The 19,602-nt window shown below is 37.9% G+C and overlaps 2 protein-coding genes across 2 annotated transcripts; both read right to left on the bottom strand.

The window, feature by feature from the left end:
- Positions 1 to 2,895: 2,895 nt before the first annotated feature.
- Positions 2,896 to 3,327, bottom strand: LOC132301641 (S-protein homolog 5-like). Its single transcript, XM_059798879.1, has one exon. It carries the CDS (start codon positions 3,325 to 3,327, stop codon positions 2,896 to 2,898), a length of 432 nt encoding a protein of 143 aa, XP_059654862.1.
- A 7,742-nt stretch (positions 3,328 to 11,069) lies between these two features.
- LOC132301640 (uncharacterized) lies at positions 11,070 to 14,935 on the bottom strand. The gene is made up of 5 exons (XM_059798878.1): positions 14,755 to 14,935; positions 13,573 to 14,088; positions 12,864 to 12,970; positions 12,136 to 12,359; positions 11,070 to 11,421 (listed from the first exon to the last, which is right to left on the bottom strand). Exons 1-5 carry the CDS (start codon positions 14,933 to 14,935, stop codon positions 11,070 to 11,072), a joined length of 1,380 nt encoding a protein of 459 aa, XP_059654861.1.
- Between the last annotated feature and the right edge of the window lie 4,667 nt (positions 14,936 to 19,602).

Raw genomic sequence — 19,602 nt, 5'->3', positions numbered from 1 at the left:
ATAGTACTATTTTTTTTTTTTTTTTGGACCTGGGCTATAGCCCAGGTTAGCCCACACTAAGTTACACCCTATGTAGAAATTACGCGATCTGGGTCTCTGCCAATATAGAGAGATATTATATATATATATCGACTCACATATACTGATTTGTGACCAAAACAAAGTGCTCTGAGCCTTTTGCTTCCCGGAGTAGTTTCAAGCGGAGTAGATTCAAGCGATGGGTGAAGAGAGAGAGGGCCGGATCGATGGGTTTAGAAGAGATTGGTAGAAGGGCAACAGTGTCATTTTAAAATTTTAATATTTTACAATTAAAATTAGTTAAATATTGATGGGTAATTTTGTCTTTTCAAACCTTTTAAGGGTCTATTTGGCTCCAAATTTTGTCAGGGGGTGTCATTGTTCAAAAAACGTCTAACTTATATATGAGTGTCATGATATCAAACTTTAAGAAGTGTCATTGTAATTAACCCTAAAATCTTAGTCCATTAATTTTTAATTTTTTTTTTTTTTTTGCGTTTTGTAATCTTGTTTTTTTCTTTCAATTAAACACGTCTTCAGATCCTAAAGCACCACATGAATTAGATATCTGGCCATGTTACTTGTTAATATAGGCTGGATTTGGATAGGCATACATAAAATCTTAGTCCTTTGATTTTTTTAGTGTTATTTTTAGGAAAATGATATTTGGACTGATTACTTTGGCAAATTTGTTAGGCCGAAATACGTGGTTGTCCAGTTATCAACATCTGTTGATGTTTCTCTCCTCTCTCTCTCTAACAAACAAACCCATATTTCCGTACAAAGCAAAGAAGGGTAAAATGGAATCGGAGAGAGAAACAGGCAAGAGGTGAACTTCTAGAATTCTTTTCCAATTCAGATTTACTTATAAGAGGTGAACTTCTAGAATTCAGATTTGACTGAGATGAGCTAGATAGTGCAATCAGCGAAAAACGAGTCAATTCATTGATTCTTTGATGAGTCCATTTGCTGAATTTGTTCCAAGCTCTTTCTCAAAATGCTCTTTGTTGTTCAGTTTGTTCAAATGAAATTCAAACAGTCCATGTTCTTCTTTCGTAATTGCGTAGAGAAAGATGCATTCCATGATGTTCAGTTCTGATTTCAGAATCGCTTAATATACAAGCCTTTCTTGGCAAGACAGTGAAGGGCAGTCCAAGACTTTCTTGATTTATGAAGGGGCTTCCACACAGTGAACAACGTCAATTGGTGATTTTCCTCAATCCACTGCTTGACTCTCTTCTCTAGATTCAAGAATGACAGAAGATCGCCGGACCTTAGACTCCCCCATAAAGTGATGATGGATTTCAGGCTTGGCTGGAAACGTAAAAACCGGGAGGACCTTATTGCGGCTGCTCTTGACTGATCAGGAGGTTAGCTTCTCACGAGTGGTTTGTTAGTCTTTCTTTTCCCTCGGTCCAATCTTCATTCAATCGATCGATCAGTAAGCGAAAGTTTCCATCATCTATCTACGAGAATCCGAATTCTATGAAAATCGCTCTTTCGATGGTCTTGTCTAATAGGCAATTCCTGAGCAAAGCGAAAACAAGGTCGGAGTCGATTGCCATTTGGCTTCGGCAAGAGCTGCCCAAAAAGAGGCGATGAGGGTCCGGAGATTCGCTTGCCTGGGCAGTGATGATGGTTGCAGGCGTGGAAGTGGCACTAGTAGAGGAGGAGAGACAAAAAGAGGGAATCCATTTTACCAAAAAAAAAAAAAAAAAATTTGTTTAATTTGCTTACTGCCCCTACCACGTGTTGCCAAACTGATCAGCCAAAATTATAGCCGTGTCTATCACGACCCATAATATATATTATATATTGAAATTAACCTTTAAAAAAACATCAATGACCATTTAGGTAAATTTAACTGCGGTAAAGTCTAAAGACGGGAAAAGAGGGGGAAAAAAAATTGGTTTTAGGGTTATTTGATAGAGTTTTACTACAGTATAGTGCGGTTTTTGTGGCGATCTAGGTCTACTATGACTTTAACTGCTGAGGTGGCATTCAAAGTGCTTTGCCACACACTTTTACCAGAAAGAAGAAACATTCTTGTTTTATTCATAATAGGAAAACTTTTAGATGAACAGTACAAACAGTTCATAAGCCGACAGTGGATATACCCGAAACAGTATTTGTTTTATTCATAAATTACGATCTCATTCAAAATATAAAGGCCAACCACACACTTTGTAATACTAAAAAAACGGCCTCTTCTTGCACCAATCACATGCACTTATAATTTTCTTTTATGTAGTAAGATTACATTTGGAATCATGCAAAATGCTACGACAAGAATATATATTTTTAACAGCTTGTAATATTAATTAGAAAAGAAAAATGGTGTTGTAGCAAGAATTACAATAATATATATATATATATATATATATATATATATATGTATATATTTATTTATTTATTTGATGAATATGCAAATTTGTGATAATATCATAAAAAAAAAAAACTCGTTTTCTTTAGCATTTTCCTTAATAATAATACACTTGTGTTTATTCATAAGCAAAACAATCTTGTTTTTTAATTCAGGGAAGTCGAGTTTCTAAACTTGTGAATTGTCAAGCATTCTTTATATATATATATATATATATATATATATATATATATATATATATATAAAAAACTGAATAGAGTACTAAATTACAAATATGTTGTAGTAAGAATTACAATAATAAATAAGACTTTTTTTTTTTTTTGTTTTTTTAATAAATATGCAAGTTTGTGATAATATCATGAAATCTTTAGCATTTTCCATAATAATAATAATAACACACTTTGTTTATTCATAAGCAAACAATGCAATACGTACAAGAAACAATCTTGTTTTACTAATAGATTCTGGTGTCATTCAAAATGTAATAATAGTCATTAAGGCCAACGATACACTAAGTAGTTGGGGCTATGACCATCGCCAAAATAAACGCCGTCCTCACCAATTGACCAGAAGCATTTAAGAGTTGCTTTACATCTGTTGTGAGCAGCGTCGAATACGTCGAAGCTCAACACCTTCTGGCCCCATCTCATGGTGCAGAAGAAGAGAGTAGTCCTCATAAAATTGACCCTGAAATGCCAATGGAAATCATCACCCGAAGAAAGGGTATGCTCGCCAAGATCATCGTCCTTCGATTTGCAATGAATGATCAACTTGGGTGTCGTGTTGATGTCGAACCTGTCGATGACATGAACGTCAATTGGTTCATCAATCCCCAAGTTGTCTTCATTTGATACTGAGCCAGTAGTAACCATGGAGTAAAATGCTAGGACAAGAATAGCGAATGAGCAGAGTGAAGTGAAATTCATCTTGTGAAAATTTGTTGCTTAAGATAATTGATGTTTCTTTCACTCCTCACAGCTGTAGAGACAAGGATCTATCTATCTATATATATATATATATAAGCCAAAGGTATTTCCACTGATGGTCCATTTCTAACAAATTTTATCCAATATATATTTGTATGCAATAATGTTGTAAGCAAGAATAGAAAGATTCACTGGATTTTGAAGGAGGCACAATTAATTTCTTTTGCAAACCACTTAAATTTTTTAAAATTTGAGGGTGTCGACTTTAATTTTCCTATACAAAAATCTTTAATAACAATAAATAAGTACCATATATAAATAGAGTTGGCCCCCTCAAAATTTTCTTTTATTTTTATTTCCCTTTTAATTAAACTTTTGAAGAAATAAAGTTTACTTTTCTTTGCTATTATGTAAATGCAATTGTGATATTTTCTTTTAAGATGAAAAATAAACAAGTAATATTAAATTTTATAAATAAAATAAAATAATTGTAACGAGTTTTCTTTTAATGATTTTTTAATATTTTTTCAGTCCCAATTATTTTATTTTATTTATAAATGTCCACCTTTCATATTTAGCTATCTCAATTAAAAAATTATTGCATTATATTTTATAATATATATTTTTTATTTTGCATTGAACTTATAAAAAATTTAAATGTAAACTATCATCACAATCACATCAGTGTGGATCTCCCCACAACATGAATGTGGTCCAAAAGCAATTGTTCAATGACTTACCTTCTGAATTACTACCAACACCACTATGTCTCTCCAACAGAAATTGATAACTCATTAATGACCAATATAATAAAAATATATATATTAAATACAACATCTTTAAAAAGTTAGATTTTCAAAAAGTAACGTACACTTAAAATGGGACGCTTGTGGTATATATTTAAGAGCATATCTGTTAATGATATTGGGAAAAAAAATGTTGAAAAGAACAGTTCAATTGTTTTTCTTCTTTCTTTTTTTCTTTTTAATTCATAACAAATTATATATAAATTTATATACACTAATATGTGTATCAAGAATAAAGTTTCCTTAAACTTGAAGGTTCACAAGTGATTTCTTTTACCAACAGCTTTGCATGTGATCCGGTGCTATCTTGTAATGGGTGTTTGTCTATTTATTCAAAATGTTAAACTATTGAGTAGTGTTATATAGCCACTTATTTATATTCATTTCTCATCCAGATTCGATATAGGACAAATATCCCTTGTAACATATCTCCTCTACCTCTCAAGGTGGGTAGTAAGAGTTCTAATATCCAAAACAGTAAATTAGGTGTGTGTGCATGTTTCTTACCAAAAAAAAAAAATAAAAAATAAAAAAAACAAAAAAAAAAACAAACAACAACAACAACTTAATTCTATTTATTTTGCATTATTGGCGCACCATGCTAGTTAATTCTATAAAGGTTGTTTTTTTTATTTTTTTATCCAATCATATAATTGACATAACAACATGATCTACCTAATCTTTAAATTCATAAGGATAGAATTTTTAGATGGAAAGTACAAACACTTCATAAGAATTTACCTGGAAAAAAAAAAAATCATAAGCCAACAATAGATATACCAGTTGCATTCTTGTTTTATTGATAAATTCTGACCTGATTCAAAATGTAATATGGTCAAGGCCAACTATACATTTTGCAATAAAATTCTGAACCATTGCTGAAATAAACGCCATTTTCTTGCACCGAACACAAGCATTTAAAATTTGCTTTACATTTGTTGTGATTAACGTCAAAAACATTGAAACTTAGCTCCTTCTTGCCCCATTTAACGTTACAAAAGAAGAGGGTAGTCCTTATAATATTGACCCTGAAATGGGGCAAGAAGGAAAATTTAAGTAATAATTAGTTAGACGATAGTTATGCTGACTAATCGGTACACCTTCGTAACCTCCCCTTAGAGAATTTAAGTAATAATTGGAAAAGTAATAACAAAGCAACAGAATTCCCAAACTAATAATAAAAAGCCTCTTCCATCTGGTTAGAGTGTAGGCTGCAAATTTAATTAGAAGTAAGAAGGCACGCAGGAGGTGCATGGTCCAAAAGTGATGGCACCCCACCATGTACATACATTTGCACGTGCGGGCACCCAACAGAGGACATTTATTTATATACACCAAAATATATAGGGAAACCTACACTTTTTCTTATAATTTTGTGCCTCTTGACCTATCACCCAGAATTGATTTAACAACGAGTGTAGATGAATGCAGAGGCAAAAAAAAAAAAAAAAAAAAGATTCTGGTGAAGGCGACAAAACTTGAACATTGAAGCATTCATATTTGTAGGTTTCAACTCAATACAGCCCTAATCTCAACCACTGGGTGTTTGGCTCGCAAAAAAACATTCTTTTGGCCTATTGGAAGTGCGGGCGTACCAGGAACTCAGGGAGTTTCGAGTGAAAGTCTAAACTATATTTGATGGAAATGGAATGGATCAGGCGACTAAAAGGAGGTCTGAAATGATCACCTCCAAAGGTTTTTTTTGGCCGGCCTTTAGTGACAAAAGACTTCAAAATTTTCTTATGGTTGGAAAGGAAAGGAATTGAAGTGTTGGACTAAAAGTAAGGAATTAAAGGTGCATGAATGGAAAATAACTTGCATTTATGAAGATAGTTGAACTACATTGTAAAAATGTAAAGATAACTGAAGGACAATTATACAAATTGAAAGATAAAGTGAAGTGTTGTCGTTGTGTGTGTTGAAAAGGCCCTTAAAGCTACAACATAGTGCTCTATTTATAGGATTTTCTAATGGTAATGACTGTAGGCAATAATATTGATTTGACTAGATTTTGCCAAGTGTCTCACATACTCCTTGGCATTCTTATAGTGCTTACACGTGTGAGACCATGTTTTCACACATTTGGATTATTTTCTAGCACAACTTTTCACTAGTCGGGAATAACCGCTCTTCCACTGGAAATCCTCCACATGTACCAAGTTTCCATAATTTGCGCTTAGCTTGTATCCACGTTCGAGTCCACGTTTTGCCATTTCCACTACTTATCTGCATGACCTTCCACTGGAATCTTGCATGTTCCATTAGAATTATTAAATATAAAAGAGAGATTATAGAACTCTATAGTGTATTAATATTGATGTGTGAGAAATGTATACAAGAGGGGTTTATATAGGACTGGTTGTGTGTGATGAACAAGTAAATCCTATATATATATGGTAACTATATATATGGTAATCATATACAAGGTTAGAATATATTATACAATATAGTAATAATATATTCTACAATATATTCTAACAAACCTTCTCAAAATGAAGGTGGATTAAATGAAACCATCTTGAGTTTGGAAATGAGATCATGAAAGCGGCATGGCGGAAGCGATTTGGTGAAGATGGGTTTTGACGTGAATCTGACACTTGGTGGCGTAGTGACGGAGCTGATTCGACACGTTAAGGTGCGGGATTACTGCTAGTGCGCGTGAAAGCACATGAAAGAGTGGGATTACCACTTAAGGCGCATGGTGGCGCGGTTTAGAGTGCGGAAGCTGGAGTTTGCAAGCTTGATTTGCCAATTGAGCGCCGTCGCTGAGGATGGGGCTAATGGTACCATCCCCGGCGGTAACTACGATAAACTAGTAGACTGTTTACCAGAGATCGAAAGACTCTGATACCATGTTAGAAATAAAGAGATATTATAGAACTCTATATTATATTGATATTGATGTGTGAGAGATATATACAAGAGGGGTTTATATAAGAGGGGTGATGTGTGATAACCCTATATGTATATGGTAACTATATATATAGAAATCCTATACAAGGTTAAAATATATTATATAATATAGTAATAATATATTCTATATATATATGGTAACTATATATAGTAATCCTATACAAGGTTAGAATATATTATACAATATAGTAATAATATATTCTACAATATATTCTAATAGCCTTCCTCAAAATCAAGGTGGATTAAATGAAACCATCTTGAGTTTGGAAATGAGATCTTGAAAGCGATATGGCGAAAGCGATTTGGTGAAGATGGGTTTTCACGTGGAATTAATAAGTGGTGGCGTAGTGACGGAGTTGATCCGACATGTTGCGGTGCGGGATTACCGCTAGTGCTCGTGAAAGCGCATAAAGAGTGGGATTACCACTTGAGGCGCATGGTGGCGCGGTTTGGCGTGCGGAAGCGTAAGTTTGCAAGCATGATTTGCCGGTTGACCGTCGCCGCCGAGGATGGGGCTAATGGTGTCATCCCCAGCGGTGACTATGATAAACTGGTAGATTGTTTATCAGAGATCAAAAGGCTCTGATACCATGTTAGAAATAAAGAGATATTATAAAACTCTATATTGTATTGATATTGATGTGTGAGAGATGTATACAAGAGGAGTTTATATAGGAGGGGTCATGTGTGATGAACAAATAAACCCTATATGTATATGGTAACTATATTTATGGTAATCCTATACAAGATTAGAATATATTATACAATATACTAATAATATATTCTATATGTATATGGTAACTATATATATGGTAATCCTATACAAGGTTATAATATATTATACAATATAGTAATAATATATTCTGCAATATATTCTAACAAGAATAACCGCTCTTCCACTGAAAATTTTGCCACGTGTCCCACTTGTAAGTCATGTCTTCCAACTGTAGTTAACTACTTACCTCTTGGCCTTTCACATGTCTCATGACTTTCCACTTACAGGTAACTACACTTGAAGGTAACTGCTTACTTCCTTGGCTGCCACGTGTCCTAAGATAGTTACTTTACCAGATGGATTTCTCAAATGAATCCATGTATTGCTTTATGATTGCATCCAAATCTGCATATCACCCTTCCATTGGAATTGGCCACAACAGCTTTCCATTGGAAAGTGACCTATAATTATAGTGCAAATGGCTATAGGTGTGGTCCTTTTAATAAGCCACGTGTCCAATTTTGATTGATTTCTTGCTCTTTTCACTGAAAAGTCATAACACCTTTCATTGGAATCAACCAGGCAACCTTCCACTGTAACTGATAATTGTGGTATAAACATATGCCCCTAAAAATTTATGTGCCTAATATTCGTTGAAGAATTGTAAGGCATATTTTAAATGTGAGTGAGAATTTGCAATGTGATATCCTTATTGAGTGAGGAATGGGACAACCAAAACTTTTCAGCTGGAATGTACCATTTGGCCAAAAACTTTAATCAACATATTATTTAGGCCAAAAATTGTAAGTTTGAGAAATTGAAGCCTCCCGTCCAATTTCTTCCCCCCCCCCCCCCCCCCCCCGCGCCCCTGGTGGGCGATGCAACAACCCAAACCCGGGGGTCCGAACCATTAGCCGGGTCCTTTCTCGAACCCGAGGTCATCTACGTCCCCCCCCCCCCCCCCCCCCGCGCCCCTGGTGGGCGATGCAACAACCCAAACCCGGGGGTCCGAACCATTAGCCGGGTCCTTTCTCGAACCCGAGGTCATCTACGTCAAACCTAACATTTCAAGTGTCAAAACATGCTCATTAGGATCAAAATTAAACTTTCACAAGGTTCTAAGTAATTCTCCGGAATCAAGAGTGGATTACAAAGGAAGAAGGAACAAAGAAGACCCAACAGGCACACTTCGGTCGACCGAAGTGGAGCTTCGGTCAGTCGAAGCAGGCCTCCAAGAACTGGTCGACCGACACACTGCTTCGGTAGACCGAAGCTGAGATACTGAGAGCATGTGAAAGTTTCGGTTGACCGAACCCTATTTCGGTCTACCGAAATAGAGATCCTGAGAGTCCACAAAGGGGTTCGGTCGACCGATGCACTATTTCAGTCGACCAAAGTGGCTTCTTCGAGCCCTGCATCCTGAATCTGACCTGCTGCCTTATGAAGATGAGAGGGGAACTAAAATAAAGACTTTGCAATGGTTTAATCTCGAGTCAAATCATCAATCCTAAGTTACTCTATGGTCATAGACAAGAGAACCAACACGTAATCAAATTAACAATCATTGAGATCAACTACATGGAGTTATGAACTCAAACTTTACATTATAATCAATTTACTTCAAGATGGATTTTAAGGTCCGAGTCACATTATCATATACAAGCCAAATGAACCTAATACATTTACATCATGTGCTTACAAAATAAGTTCAAATTCATCAAAATACATTCAAAATGCTCTTCAAGTTCTCTCAAGCCTGTGGTGGATTTTCATCCCCTAATTCTTTGCCATAACCTGAAAAAAATGAAGAATATAATGGGGTGACCGAATCGCTCAGTAGGTAGCACTTAAGATACGCCTCTTGTGTCGCCATGAATCCATACAAAAACATAGAGTAATAGGAAACGGGGTCATATCATGTCAGGGATACACAACATAATAGCAAATTCAATATAACCAATGCAATGCAATGAAATGCAATGCATGCTAATGTCGCTCCCCATTTTCATTCCAAAACCATCACTTTCAAACGGTTAATATAACCCGCCCTTTGGTGACCTCGCAGTGACACGAGAGAAGGATTGGCTAGTGTCCCTAACCCTTGGTACCCCTGCAGCATCATTTTGGGCCCAACTAGCTCAACCACGCTAGGACAATCTCCCTAATTCTCTCTAGGCTATATTAACCCTCCGGCCCTTTGGTACCCCCGCGGCGACCGGGTTTCCATAAAACCAATTTGTCAAAACACTTTTCCCAAAAATTCCCATTTTTATTTCAAAACAACTTCCTTCATGAAAACCCAATGATATGCACATGTATATGTCCCATGCTTGCAATGTCATAGAATTTAGAAAAACTACACTACACAATTAAGCATATTCTATTTTCGTCATCTCAAGTAATTTATCAACACATTACACATAACCAAACAACATCTAAGCATACTTTTCACACCAAACAACTCATATACATAATCATGTATTTTCTAAATAACACTTAGAAGATCTTTAAAATAGTTAACATTCAAATTAAACATGTTTACAACATCTTAGGAGATATAATTCCCCAAGGAGCAAGATAACATGAATTAAAAACCCCTACCTCAAGATTGAGCAAAACCCTAAAAATGGGTCTCCAAATTCGAAATCCAAAGAGAGCACCAAATCTGAAATTGTTGCTACTCACGCCTAGAGCTCGTCGTGCTCTCCATTTTGCCTCAAACAGCACTTAAAATCACTAAGAAATGAGGTTGGAATCAAGATTTGCAGTCTTGAAACTAAAAGAAAAGAAAAATGAAAAAAAAATGAGAGAGAGGAAGAAACTTATGGGGAGAGAGAAAATGAGAAGGGAAATGTGGTCTCTAGACCACTTTTGAGATTGTGGTGGGTCCCACCACTTTGAATTTCTTTTTCCTTTTTCTTTTTGCTTTAATTTCTACACCACACAAAATATATATAATGCACCACCACATAATATCACATAATTCACATTAAATAAAATGAATGAAATGCAAATGGACCCAACAAAAAGCCCGCACACAAATGTGAAAAGACAGAAATACCTTTGCACCAACGAATTTCCAGAAAAATGAAAAATTCTGAAAATTAGAAACATCACAATCTCCCCAACTTAAAAGGATTTCGTCCCCAAAATCCAGCCATACCTGGGGAAGAAAATAACTCTGGATACCTAGACCGAACCTGCTGTTCGAGCTCCCAAGTAGCCTCTTCGACTCCATGATGCCTCCAAAGAACTTTCACTAACTGTACTGTTTTGCCCCTTAACATCTTCTATCGTGTGTCAAAGATCTACACTGGTCCCACTTCATAGGAGACATCTTCGTCAATAATCACGTCAACCCAATCCAAAACATGAGATGGATCCGGTTCATATTTCCGCAGCATCGATACATGAAAGACATTGTGAACCCTGTCCATCTGTGGTGGTAAAACAAGTCTATAGGCAACTTCTCCTACACGGTCCAAAATCTTAAACGATCCAATGAATCGTGGCGACAACTTGCCACTTTTCCCAAACCTCATCAAACCCTTCCATGGAGAAACCCGCAGAAAAACATGATCTCCCACCTCAAAAGATAGCAGTCGTCTCTGCCTATCTGCATAGCTTTTTTGTCGGCTTTGAGCTGTGAGCAGTCTCTGTCTGATCAATATAATCTTCTCAGTAGTTTCGAGTACAATGTCGGGTCCTAAGGCAGCTGTCTCACCTACCTCAGTCCAATAAACTGGAAATCTACAAGGTCTGCCGTACAACGCCTTAAATGGAGCTATCTCAATGCTCGTCTGATAACTATTGTTGTAGGAAAACTCAATAAGTGGTAGATGATCTTCCCAATTACCACCAAAGTCAAGCACACATGCCCGAAGCATATCCTCTAAGATCTGGATAGTACGCTCCGACTGACCGTCTGTCTATGGATGGAATGCCGTACTACGACGTAACGTTGAACCAAACGCTGCTTGAAGTCCTTCTCAGTACTTCGAAGTGAACTTGGCATCCCTATCTAAGACAATGGTTACTGGGACTCCATGTAATCTTACAATTTCCTTCACGTAAAGAACACCAAGTGTCTCTATATCATCTGTTGCCTTAATAGGCAAAAAGTGAGCCGTCTTGGTCAGTCTATCAATGATGACCCATACGGCCTCGTTGTCTCTCCGTGACCTTGGAAGTCCTGTCACAAAATCCATAGCAATATGTTCCCATTTCCATTGCGCTACAGGCAATGGTTGTAACAACCCTGCCAGTTTCTGATGCTCGACCTTCACCTATTGACAGGTAAGGCATCTAGCCATAAACTGTGCAATATCTTTCTTCATCCCATTCCACCAATATTGACGCCTCAAATTGTGATACATTTTAGTACCACCTAGATGAACTGCAAAACGGGAAGTATGAAACTCCCGTAAGACGTCCTCCTGACAAACTGTGGGAACCACTAACAAACCCCTGAATTGTAGACCCCTATCTGCATGCAAGTTCCAATCTTTTACTGTCTCACCACTAGAGATTAAAGCATGAATGGCATCCAAATCTGGATCCTGTCTCTGCGACTCAATCACCCTTACAACAAGAGTAGGCTAAGCCACAAGACTAAACAAGAATGTAGATTCACTGCAAACATCATCGGTAACACAACACAATCCCATTTCCGCTAGATCATTAAGCATTTTCCATTTCCAAATAGTTAATCCGGCCAAAGTTCCACGAGATTTCCGCCTTAAGACATCAACTACCACATTTGCCTTGCCCAGATGATATTGCAAATCAAAATTGTAATCTTCCAAAAATTCAACCCATCGCCTCTGTCTGTTATTCAAGTCCTTTTGGGAGAAAAGGTACTTGAGACTCTTGTGATCTGAAAATACCTCGAATCTCTCACCATACAAATAGTGTCTCCAACACTTCAGTGCAAACACGACTGCCGTCAACTCCATATCATGAGTAGGGTAGTTATACTCATGGGTCTTTAACTATCGACACCCATAAGCCACTACTCTACCATCTTGCATCAACACACATCCCAACCCATCACGTGAAGCTTCACAAAAAATCACATAACCCTAGCCACGCTCAGGTTTCACCAGTATTGGAGCCGTAGTCAACCTTGTCTTCAATTCCTGAAAAGACGATTCATAGGCTTCATTCCACAGAAACTTAATTCCTTTTCGGGTCAATCGAGTCATAGAAGCTGCCAAACGGGAGAAATCTTTCACAAAATAGCTTCAATCTTTGATGGATCAACTGACACTCCACCTTCCGAAACAACGTGTCCCAAAAACTTCACTTCTTGCAGCCAAAACTCACACTTCTCATATTTGGCATACAATCGGTATTCTCGCAAAATCTATAAAACAGTACTCAAATAGACCTCGTGCTCCCCCCAAGTCCGTGAATACACAAGAATGTCATCCACGAAAACTATCATGAAGTGGTCCAAGTAGTCGTGAAAGACGCGGTTCATCAAGTCCATGAATGCCGCTGGCGCATTAGTCAAGCCAAAAGGCATAACAAGGAACTCATAGTGTCTATACCGTGTACGGAACGCTGTCTTTGGGATATCCCCATCCCTAACCCGTAACTGATAATAGCCAGACCTCAAGTCAATCTTCGAGAAACAATTGGCTCCCCTTAACTGATTAAACAAATCGTCTATCCTTGCCAAAGGATACTTGTTCTTGATGGTGGCATGATTCAACTTCTGATAATCAATGCATAACCTCAAAGAACCATCTTTCTTCTTAGCGAATAAGACCGGTGCGCCCCACAGCGACACACTCGGTCGGATGAAACCTTTCATCCTCAAATTATCAAGCTGTTTCTTCAACTTTTCCAACTCAACTGGTGCCATACGATACGGTGCTATAGAAATCAACGCGATACCGGGCATCAAGTCAATAATAAACTCTACTTCTCGGTGTGGAGGCAACTCTGTCAAATCCTCTGGAAACATGTCCAAAAAATCACGAACTACCTCCGGATAGTCTTCTCCCACAACATCAACTTCTTTGGCTAGAAAACTAGACAAGAAATAATCTCCATGACTTTGTTCTCGAATTCCATACAACGATGAAGGCTGGGAATCACTCCGATCTCTCATGAAAAAGAAACAATCTCCCTTAGGAGTGTAAACTGTGACTCTCCCTTTGAAACAATCAATTGTGGCACGAAAGAAAGCTAACCAATCCATCCAGAGAAAGACATCAAAGCTAGTCATCTCCAAGAGGATAAGATCAAACATAAAAGTCCATCCAACTATCACAATGGAACAATCCCGCACAACTCTGTTCAAAGACACTGAAACCCCAACTGGCGTATCAACACACAACACCTGATCCATGAAACTGACCTCTAACCCCGATGCAAGTGCAAATGATGATGATATGAAGGAATGAGATGCACCAAAGTCAAAAAGAATACGAGCCGAAGAACCAAACACTAGAAAGATACCTCGAAGAACTGACGGTCCAGAAGATGCATCAGCCGGTGCAAGTACGAAAACACAGCCCAACGGTGCTTATGCCTGAGAACTGCCACCCTGAATACTGAACTGCTGCGCTGGCACAGTAGGAGCATCCCTCCTAACAGTTCGTGAACCCTGAGAAGACATAGCAGGCTGTGGTGGTGGCGGTGGTCTAAAACCTGACTGAACTGTAGCCGACTGTGACGGCCTCTGTCGTGACCCTCTGCCACTACTAGTGCCTGCTCCTTGATAAGGACAGTCTTGAATCAAGTGACCCTACTGGCCACACCCATAACAAGCCTTTGGAGCTAAAGAAACTAAAGACGATCTCATGGGATAACCAGACTTGTAATGCCCAGGCTGCTAACACTGAAAACATATGACTCCACTCTTGTCAGACCCAGCCGGCATAGGAGTGGTAGGAGCAGATCATGCAGACTATTGCCCCTAAAACTGAAACGAACTACCCTTGTTCTTCTTCCAAGAAAATCCTTCTAAAGATAGCCCTATACCTCTCTTTTGCTTCCACTGTTCCCTCCTTACATCCTTGTCTTTAATATCAGCCTCCAGCATCAAAGCCCTCTCTACTGCCTTAGAATAGACCTTGACGAATTGTGCCGTTATCAACGGCCTTATTCGATCATTAAGGCAGGAAACAAATTTTCGAGTCTTGTCAACTTCATCTTTCACCATTTCCGGAGCAAAGCGAGAAAGTGAAGTGAATTTGTTCTCATACTCCGCCACTGACATATTACCTTGGATAAGGCCAAGAAACTGGTCTTTTAACTCCCATCTTTTAGAAATCAGAAAATACTTTTCGTAAAACAACTCCTTGAACTTGTCCCAACTCATCTCTTCCACCTTATGCCGACTCGTAACCGTCTTCCACCAGAGCTTAGCATCCTTAGTAAACTTGAAAGTTGTTAGGATGATCTTCAAGTGATCCTCTGTCACATCTATTGAGATCAACTGAGTTTCAACTTGATCCATGTAGTCGTCTGCTACCATTGGATCCGCACCGCCCACAAACATAACCGGCATCAACTGAGAAAACCCCTTAATGATCTTGAGACGCTTCTGAGCTGGCGTCTCCTTAACTTGAACTGTAGGTTGTGGTGCCGACTGTGACTGAGCCGCAATTGTTATCTTCAAGGCACTTTGCAACAGTCGATTCAACTCCAGTGCCGCAGAACCTTCACCCACTTCTATGGGTGCTTCAACATTATCCCTCCTTGTGGGGACAACTCTTGGGGAAATCAAGTCCCTAAGAAGTGTGTCCTCATCATTTAGCTCCTCCAGATTAGAGCTGGAGTTCTCACCAACATCACCCCTAGTCAGCCTAGGGCCAAGTTCCCTGGTTTCCTCACATCATGACATCGTGCTATAAAATGAGAAAACGGTTCAAAAGCATGATACTAAGGTCCACCTTGGATGACTCAACATGAAATGAAGCCGTACAAATACTTAGCATGCAAAATTATACAAGAAACATTTTCACATAAACATTTAAGCACGTAAGCACATAAGCAATTAAGCATGCTTCCTAAAGTAATAAACAAGTAGCAATTTAGTCACATAAACAATGCAATCAACATCCCATGCAACCCTATGTAGGCCTCTACCCGTCGTCCTATAGGTTATCGAACCACGCTCTGACACCATTCCTGCAACGACCCGAACTCGGGGGTCCGAACCGTTAGCCGGGTCCTTACTCGAACCCGAGGTCATCTACGTCAAACCTAACATTTCAAGTGTCAAAACATGCTCATTAGGATCAAAATTAAACATTCCTAAGGTTCTAAGTAATTCTCCAGAATCAAGAGTGGATTACAAAGGAAGAAGGAACAAAGAAAACCTAACAGGCACATTTTGGTCGACCAAAGTGGAGCTTCGGTCGGCCGAAGCAGGCCTCCAAGAACTGGTCGACTGACACACTGCTTCGGTCAACTGAAGCTGAGATACTGAGAGCATGTGAAAGTTTCGGTCGACCGAACCCTATTTCGGTCGACCGAAATGGAGTTCTCGCGATTCCACAAAGGGGTTCGGTCGACCGATGTACTATTTCGGTCGACCGAAGTGGCTTCGTCGAGCCTTGCATCCTGAATCTGACCTGCTGCCTTATGAAGATGAGAGGGGAAATAAAATGGAGACTTTGCAATGGTTTAATCTCGAGTCAAATCATCAATCCTAAGTTACTCTATGGTCATAGACAAGAGAACCAACACGTAATCAAATTAACAATCATTGAGATCAACTACATGGAGTTATGAACTCAAACTTTACATTATAATCAATTTACTTCAAAATGGATTTTAAGGTTCGAGTCACATTATCATATACAAGCCAAATGAACCTAATACATTTACATTATGTGCTTACAAAATAAGTTCAAATTCATCAAAATACATTCAAAATGCTCTTCAAGTTCTCTCAAGCCTACGGTGGATTTTCATCCTCCAATTCTTTGCCGTAACTTGAGCAAAATGAAGAATATAATGGGGTGAGCGAATCGCTCAGTAGGTAGCACTTAAGACACGCCTCTTGTGTCCTCGTGAATCCATACAAAGAATAGAGTAATGGGAAACAGGGTCATATCATGTCGGGGATACACAACATAATAACAAATTCAATATAACCAATACAATGCAATGAAATGCAATGCATGCCAATGTCGCTCTCCATTTTCATTCCAAAACCATCACTTTCAAACGGTTAATATAACCCACCCTTTGGTGACTCCGCAACGACACGAGAGAAGGATTGGCTAGTGTCCCTGACCCTTGGTACCCCCGTGGCGTCATTTTGGGCCCAGCTAGCTCAACCACGCAGGGCAATCTCCCTAATTCCCTCTAGGCTATATTAACCCTCCGGCCCTTTGGTATCCCCACGGCGACCGGGTTTCCATAAAACCAATTTGTCAAAATACTTTTCCCAAAAATTCCCATTTTTATTTCACAACAATTTCCTTAATGAAAACCCAATGATATGCATATGTATATGTCCCATGCTTGCAATGTCATAGCATCATCTCAAGTAATTTATCAACACATTATACAACCAAACAACATCTAAGCATGCTTTTCACACCAAACAACTCATATACATAATCATGTATTTTCTAAACAACACTTAGAAGATCTTTAAAATAGTTAACATTCAAATTAAACATGCTTACAACATCTTAGGAGATATAATTCACCAAGGAGCAAGATAACATGAATTAAGAACCCCTACCTCAAGATTGAGCAAAACCCTTGAAATGGGTCTCCAAATTCAAAATCCATAGAGAGCACCAAATCTGAAATTGTTGCTACTCACGCGTAGAGCTCGTCGTGTTCTCTGTTTTGCCTCAAATGACACTTAAAATCACTAAGAAATGAGGTTGGAATCAAGATTTGAAGTCTTGAAACCAAAAGAAGAGAAATATGAAGAAAAAATGAAGGAGGGGAAGAAACTTACGGGGAGAGAGAAAATGAGAAGGGAAATGTGGTCTCTAGACCACTTTTGAGATTGTGGTGGGTCCCACCACTTTGAATTTCTTTTTCCTTTTTCTTTTTGCTTTAATTTCTACACCACACAAAATATATATAATGCACCACCACACAATATCACATAATTCACATAGAATAAAATGAATGAAATGCAAATGGACCCAATAAAAAGCCCGCACGCAAAAGTGAAAAGACAGAAATACCCTTGCACCAACGAAACTTCCAGAAAAATGAAAAATTTTGAAAATTAGAAACATCATAGGCGAGACTTGAGGTTTTTGAGGAGGACGAATTTGTACATCTTCTGGTTAAATACATAATTGATTAACCATGTTTTGTTCCCTAAAAATCACAAGATGTGAATTTGGGACAAATAAAATTCTAAGATTTTCTTCAAAAAATTGGAAGAAAAAATCTTTAACATTTATATTCCATTAGAAGAGTAAATGCATTTTTCTTTATGCGACACAAATTGCCTCATCCAAAGGCAGATCCAGGAATTATTAATGGGGTGGGCTAATACTAGAAAAAATATATTTTTTTGGACTGGGCTAAAATTGTCTATACTAAAAAATAAAAATAAAAAAATTTTGGGGGTGGGTTTTACCTTGGCCTCATCTGTCCCTCCTTTCCCCCTTCCACATATTTTTCTATCAACATAATAATTAAGTATGACATGAGTTGGGAATTCTGTACAAGTGTTATATCACATTTAATGAATGTTACCCTTTGTGGTCCATATGTGTGTGAGCTAAAATCCGTTAAATAAATGAAACAAAATCTGTTGAGTAAATGTTGTACCGCAGAGAATCCCATATCGACATCTCGTAAAAAATTGTCAATTTTACACATTTATTTTAACACCATCTAATTTAAGAATTTTAAAAAGACAACAATGCATTAAATGTTTGTTCCTTTACAACGTTACAATGCCATAGACAGTAAAAATTTTGAAATAAGAGAAGTACAACAATGCTTAAGCACATAGTAAACGAAACAAAACAAAAGATGGACTCCAATAACAGATCACTTAAACTCTTTCCAAGGAATAATTAATCAACTAGCTAGAATGGGTATTAAGTTTGATGCTGAGGTACAGGGGTTATGTCTACTTGGTACATTGCCGGACTCATGGGAGACCTTCCGAATGTCATTATCTAATTCAGCTCCGGATGGCTTAATCAATATGGATCTAGCTAAGAGCAGTGTTTTGAATGAAGAGATGAGAAAAAAATCATAGGGATCCAGTTCATAGTCAGAGGTTTTAGTTACAGAAAATTGGGGGAGAAGTAAGAGCAAATGTTAGAAGAATAATGATAAAAGCAGAAGCAAGTCCAACAAGTTTACTAATATTGAGTGCTATCATTGTGGCATGAAGGGGCACATCAAGAAATATTGCAAAAAGTTGAAGAGAGAGAACAAGGGGAAAGGGAATGAGAAAAAGAATGATGATGATTGAGATACCACCACTACTTCTGAAGACTTCCTCATTGTTTATGATGATAATGCTATTAATATTGTATGCCATGAAACCTGGGTTATTGATAGTGGCGCCTCTATTCATGCTACATCTTGAGAGGATGTCTTTACATCCTATACACCAAGTTATTATTGTTGAGACTTTTTGTATTTTCTAGATCTCCTTCACCTTTAGTTCTAATACTAGTTGTTGGGGCACAGCGGAAGCAAAAGAAAGAAAGAAAAACAACAATTCAAACCACAACACAAGATATATACGTAGTTCACCCAAAATCAGGGTTACATCCACGAATGAGAAGAGATTCACTATATATGTAGAGATATTACAATAATAAAGAATTTGAACATCGGACCATGCACACAAACTCTTGACCAAGTTCTCCGTGTACT

Source organism: Cornus florida, unplaced genomic scaffold (genome assembly GCF_030987335.1).
Source record: "Cornus florida cultivar Cherokee Brave unplaced genomic scaffold, ASM3098733v1 CherokeeBrave_3.0.0_Hap2_Chr03, whole genome shotgun sequence".
NCBI classification, from domain to species: domain Eukaryota; kingdom Viridiplantae; phylum Streptophyta; class Magnoliopsida; order Cornales; family Cornaceae; genus Cornus; species Cornus florida.
This window is presented reverse-complemented; position numbering and strand designations above follow the sequence as displayed.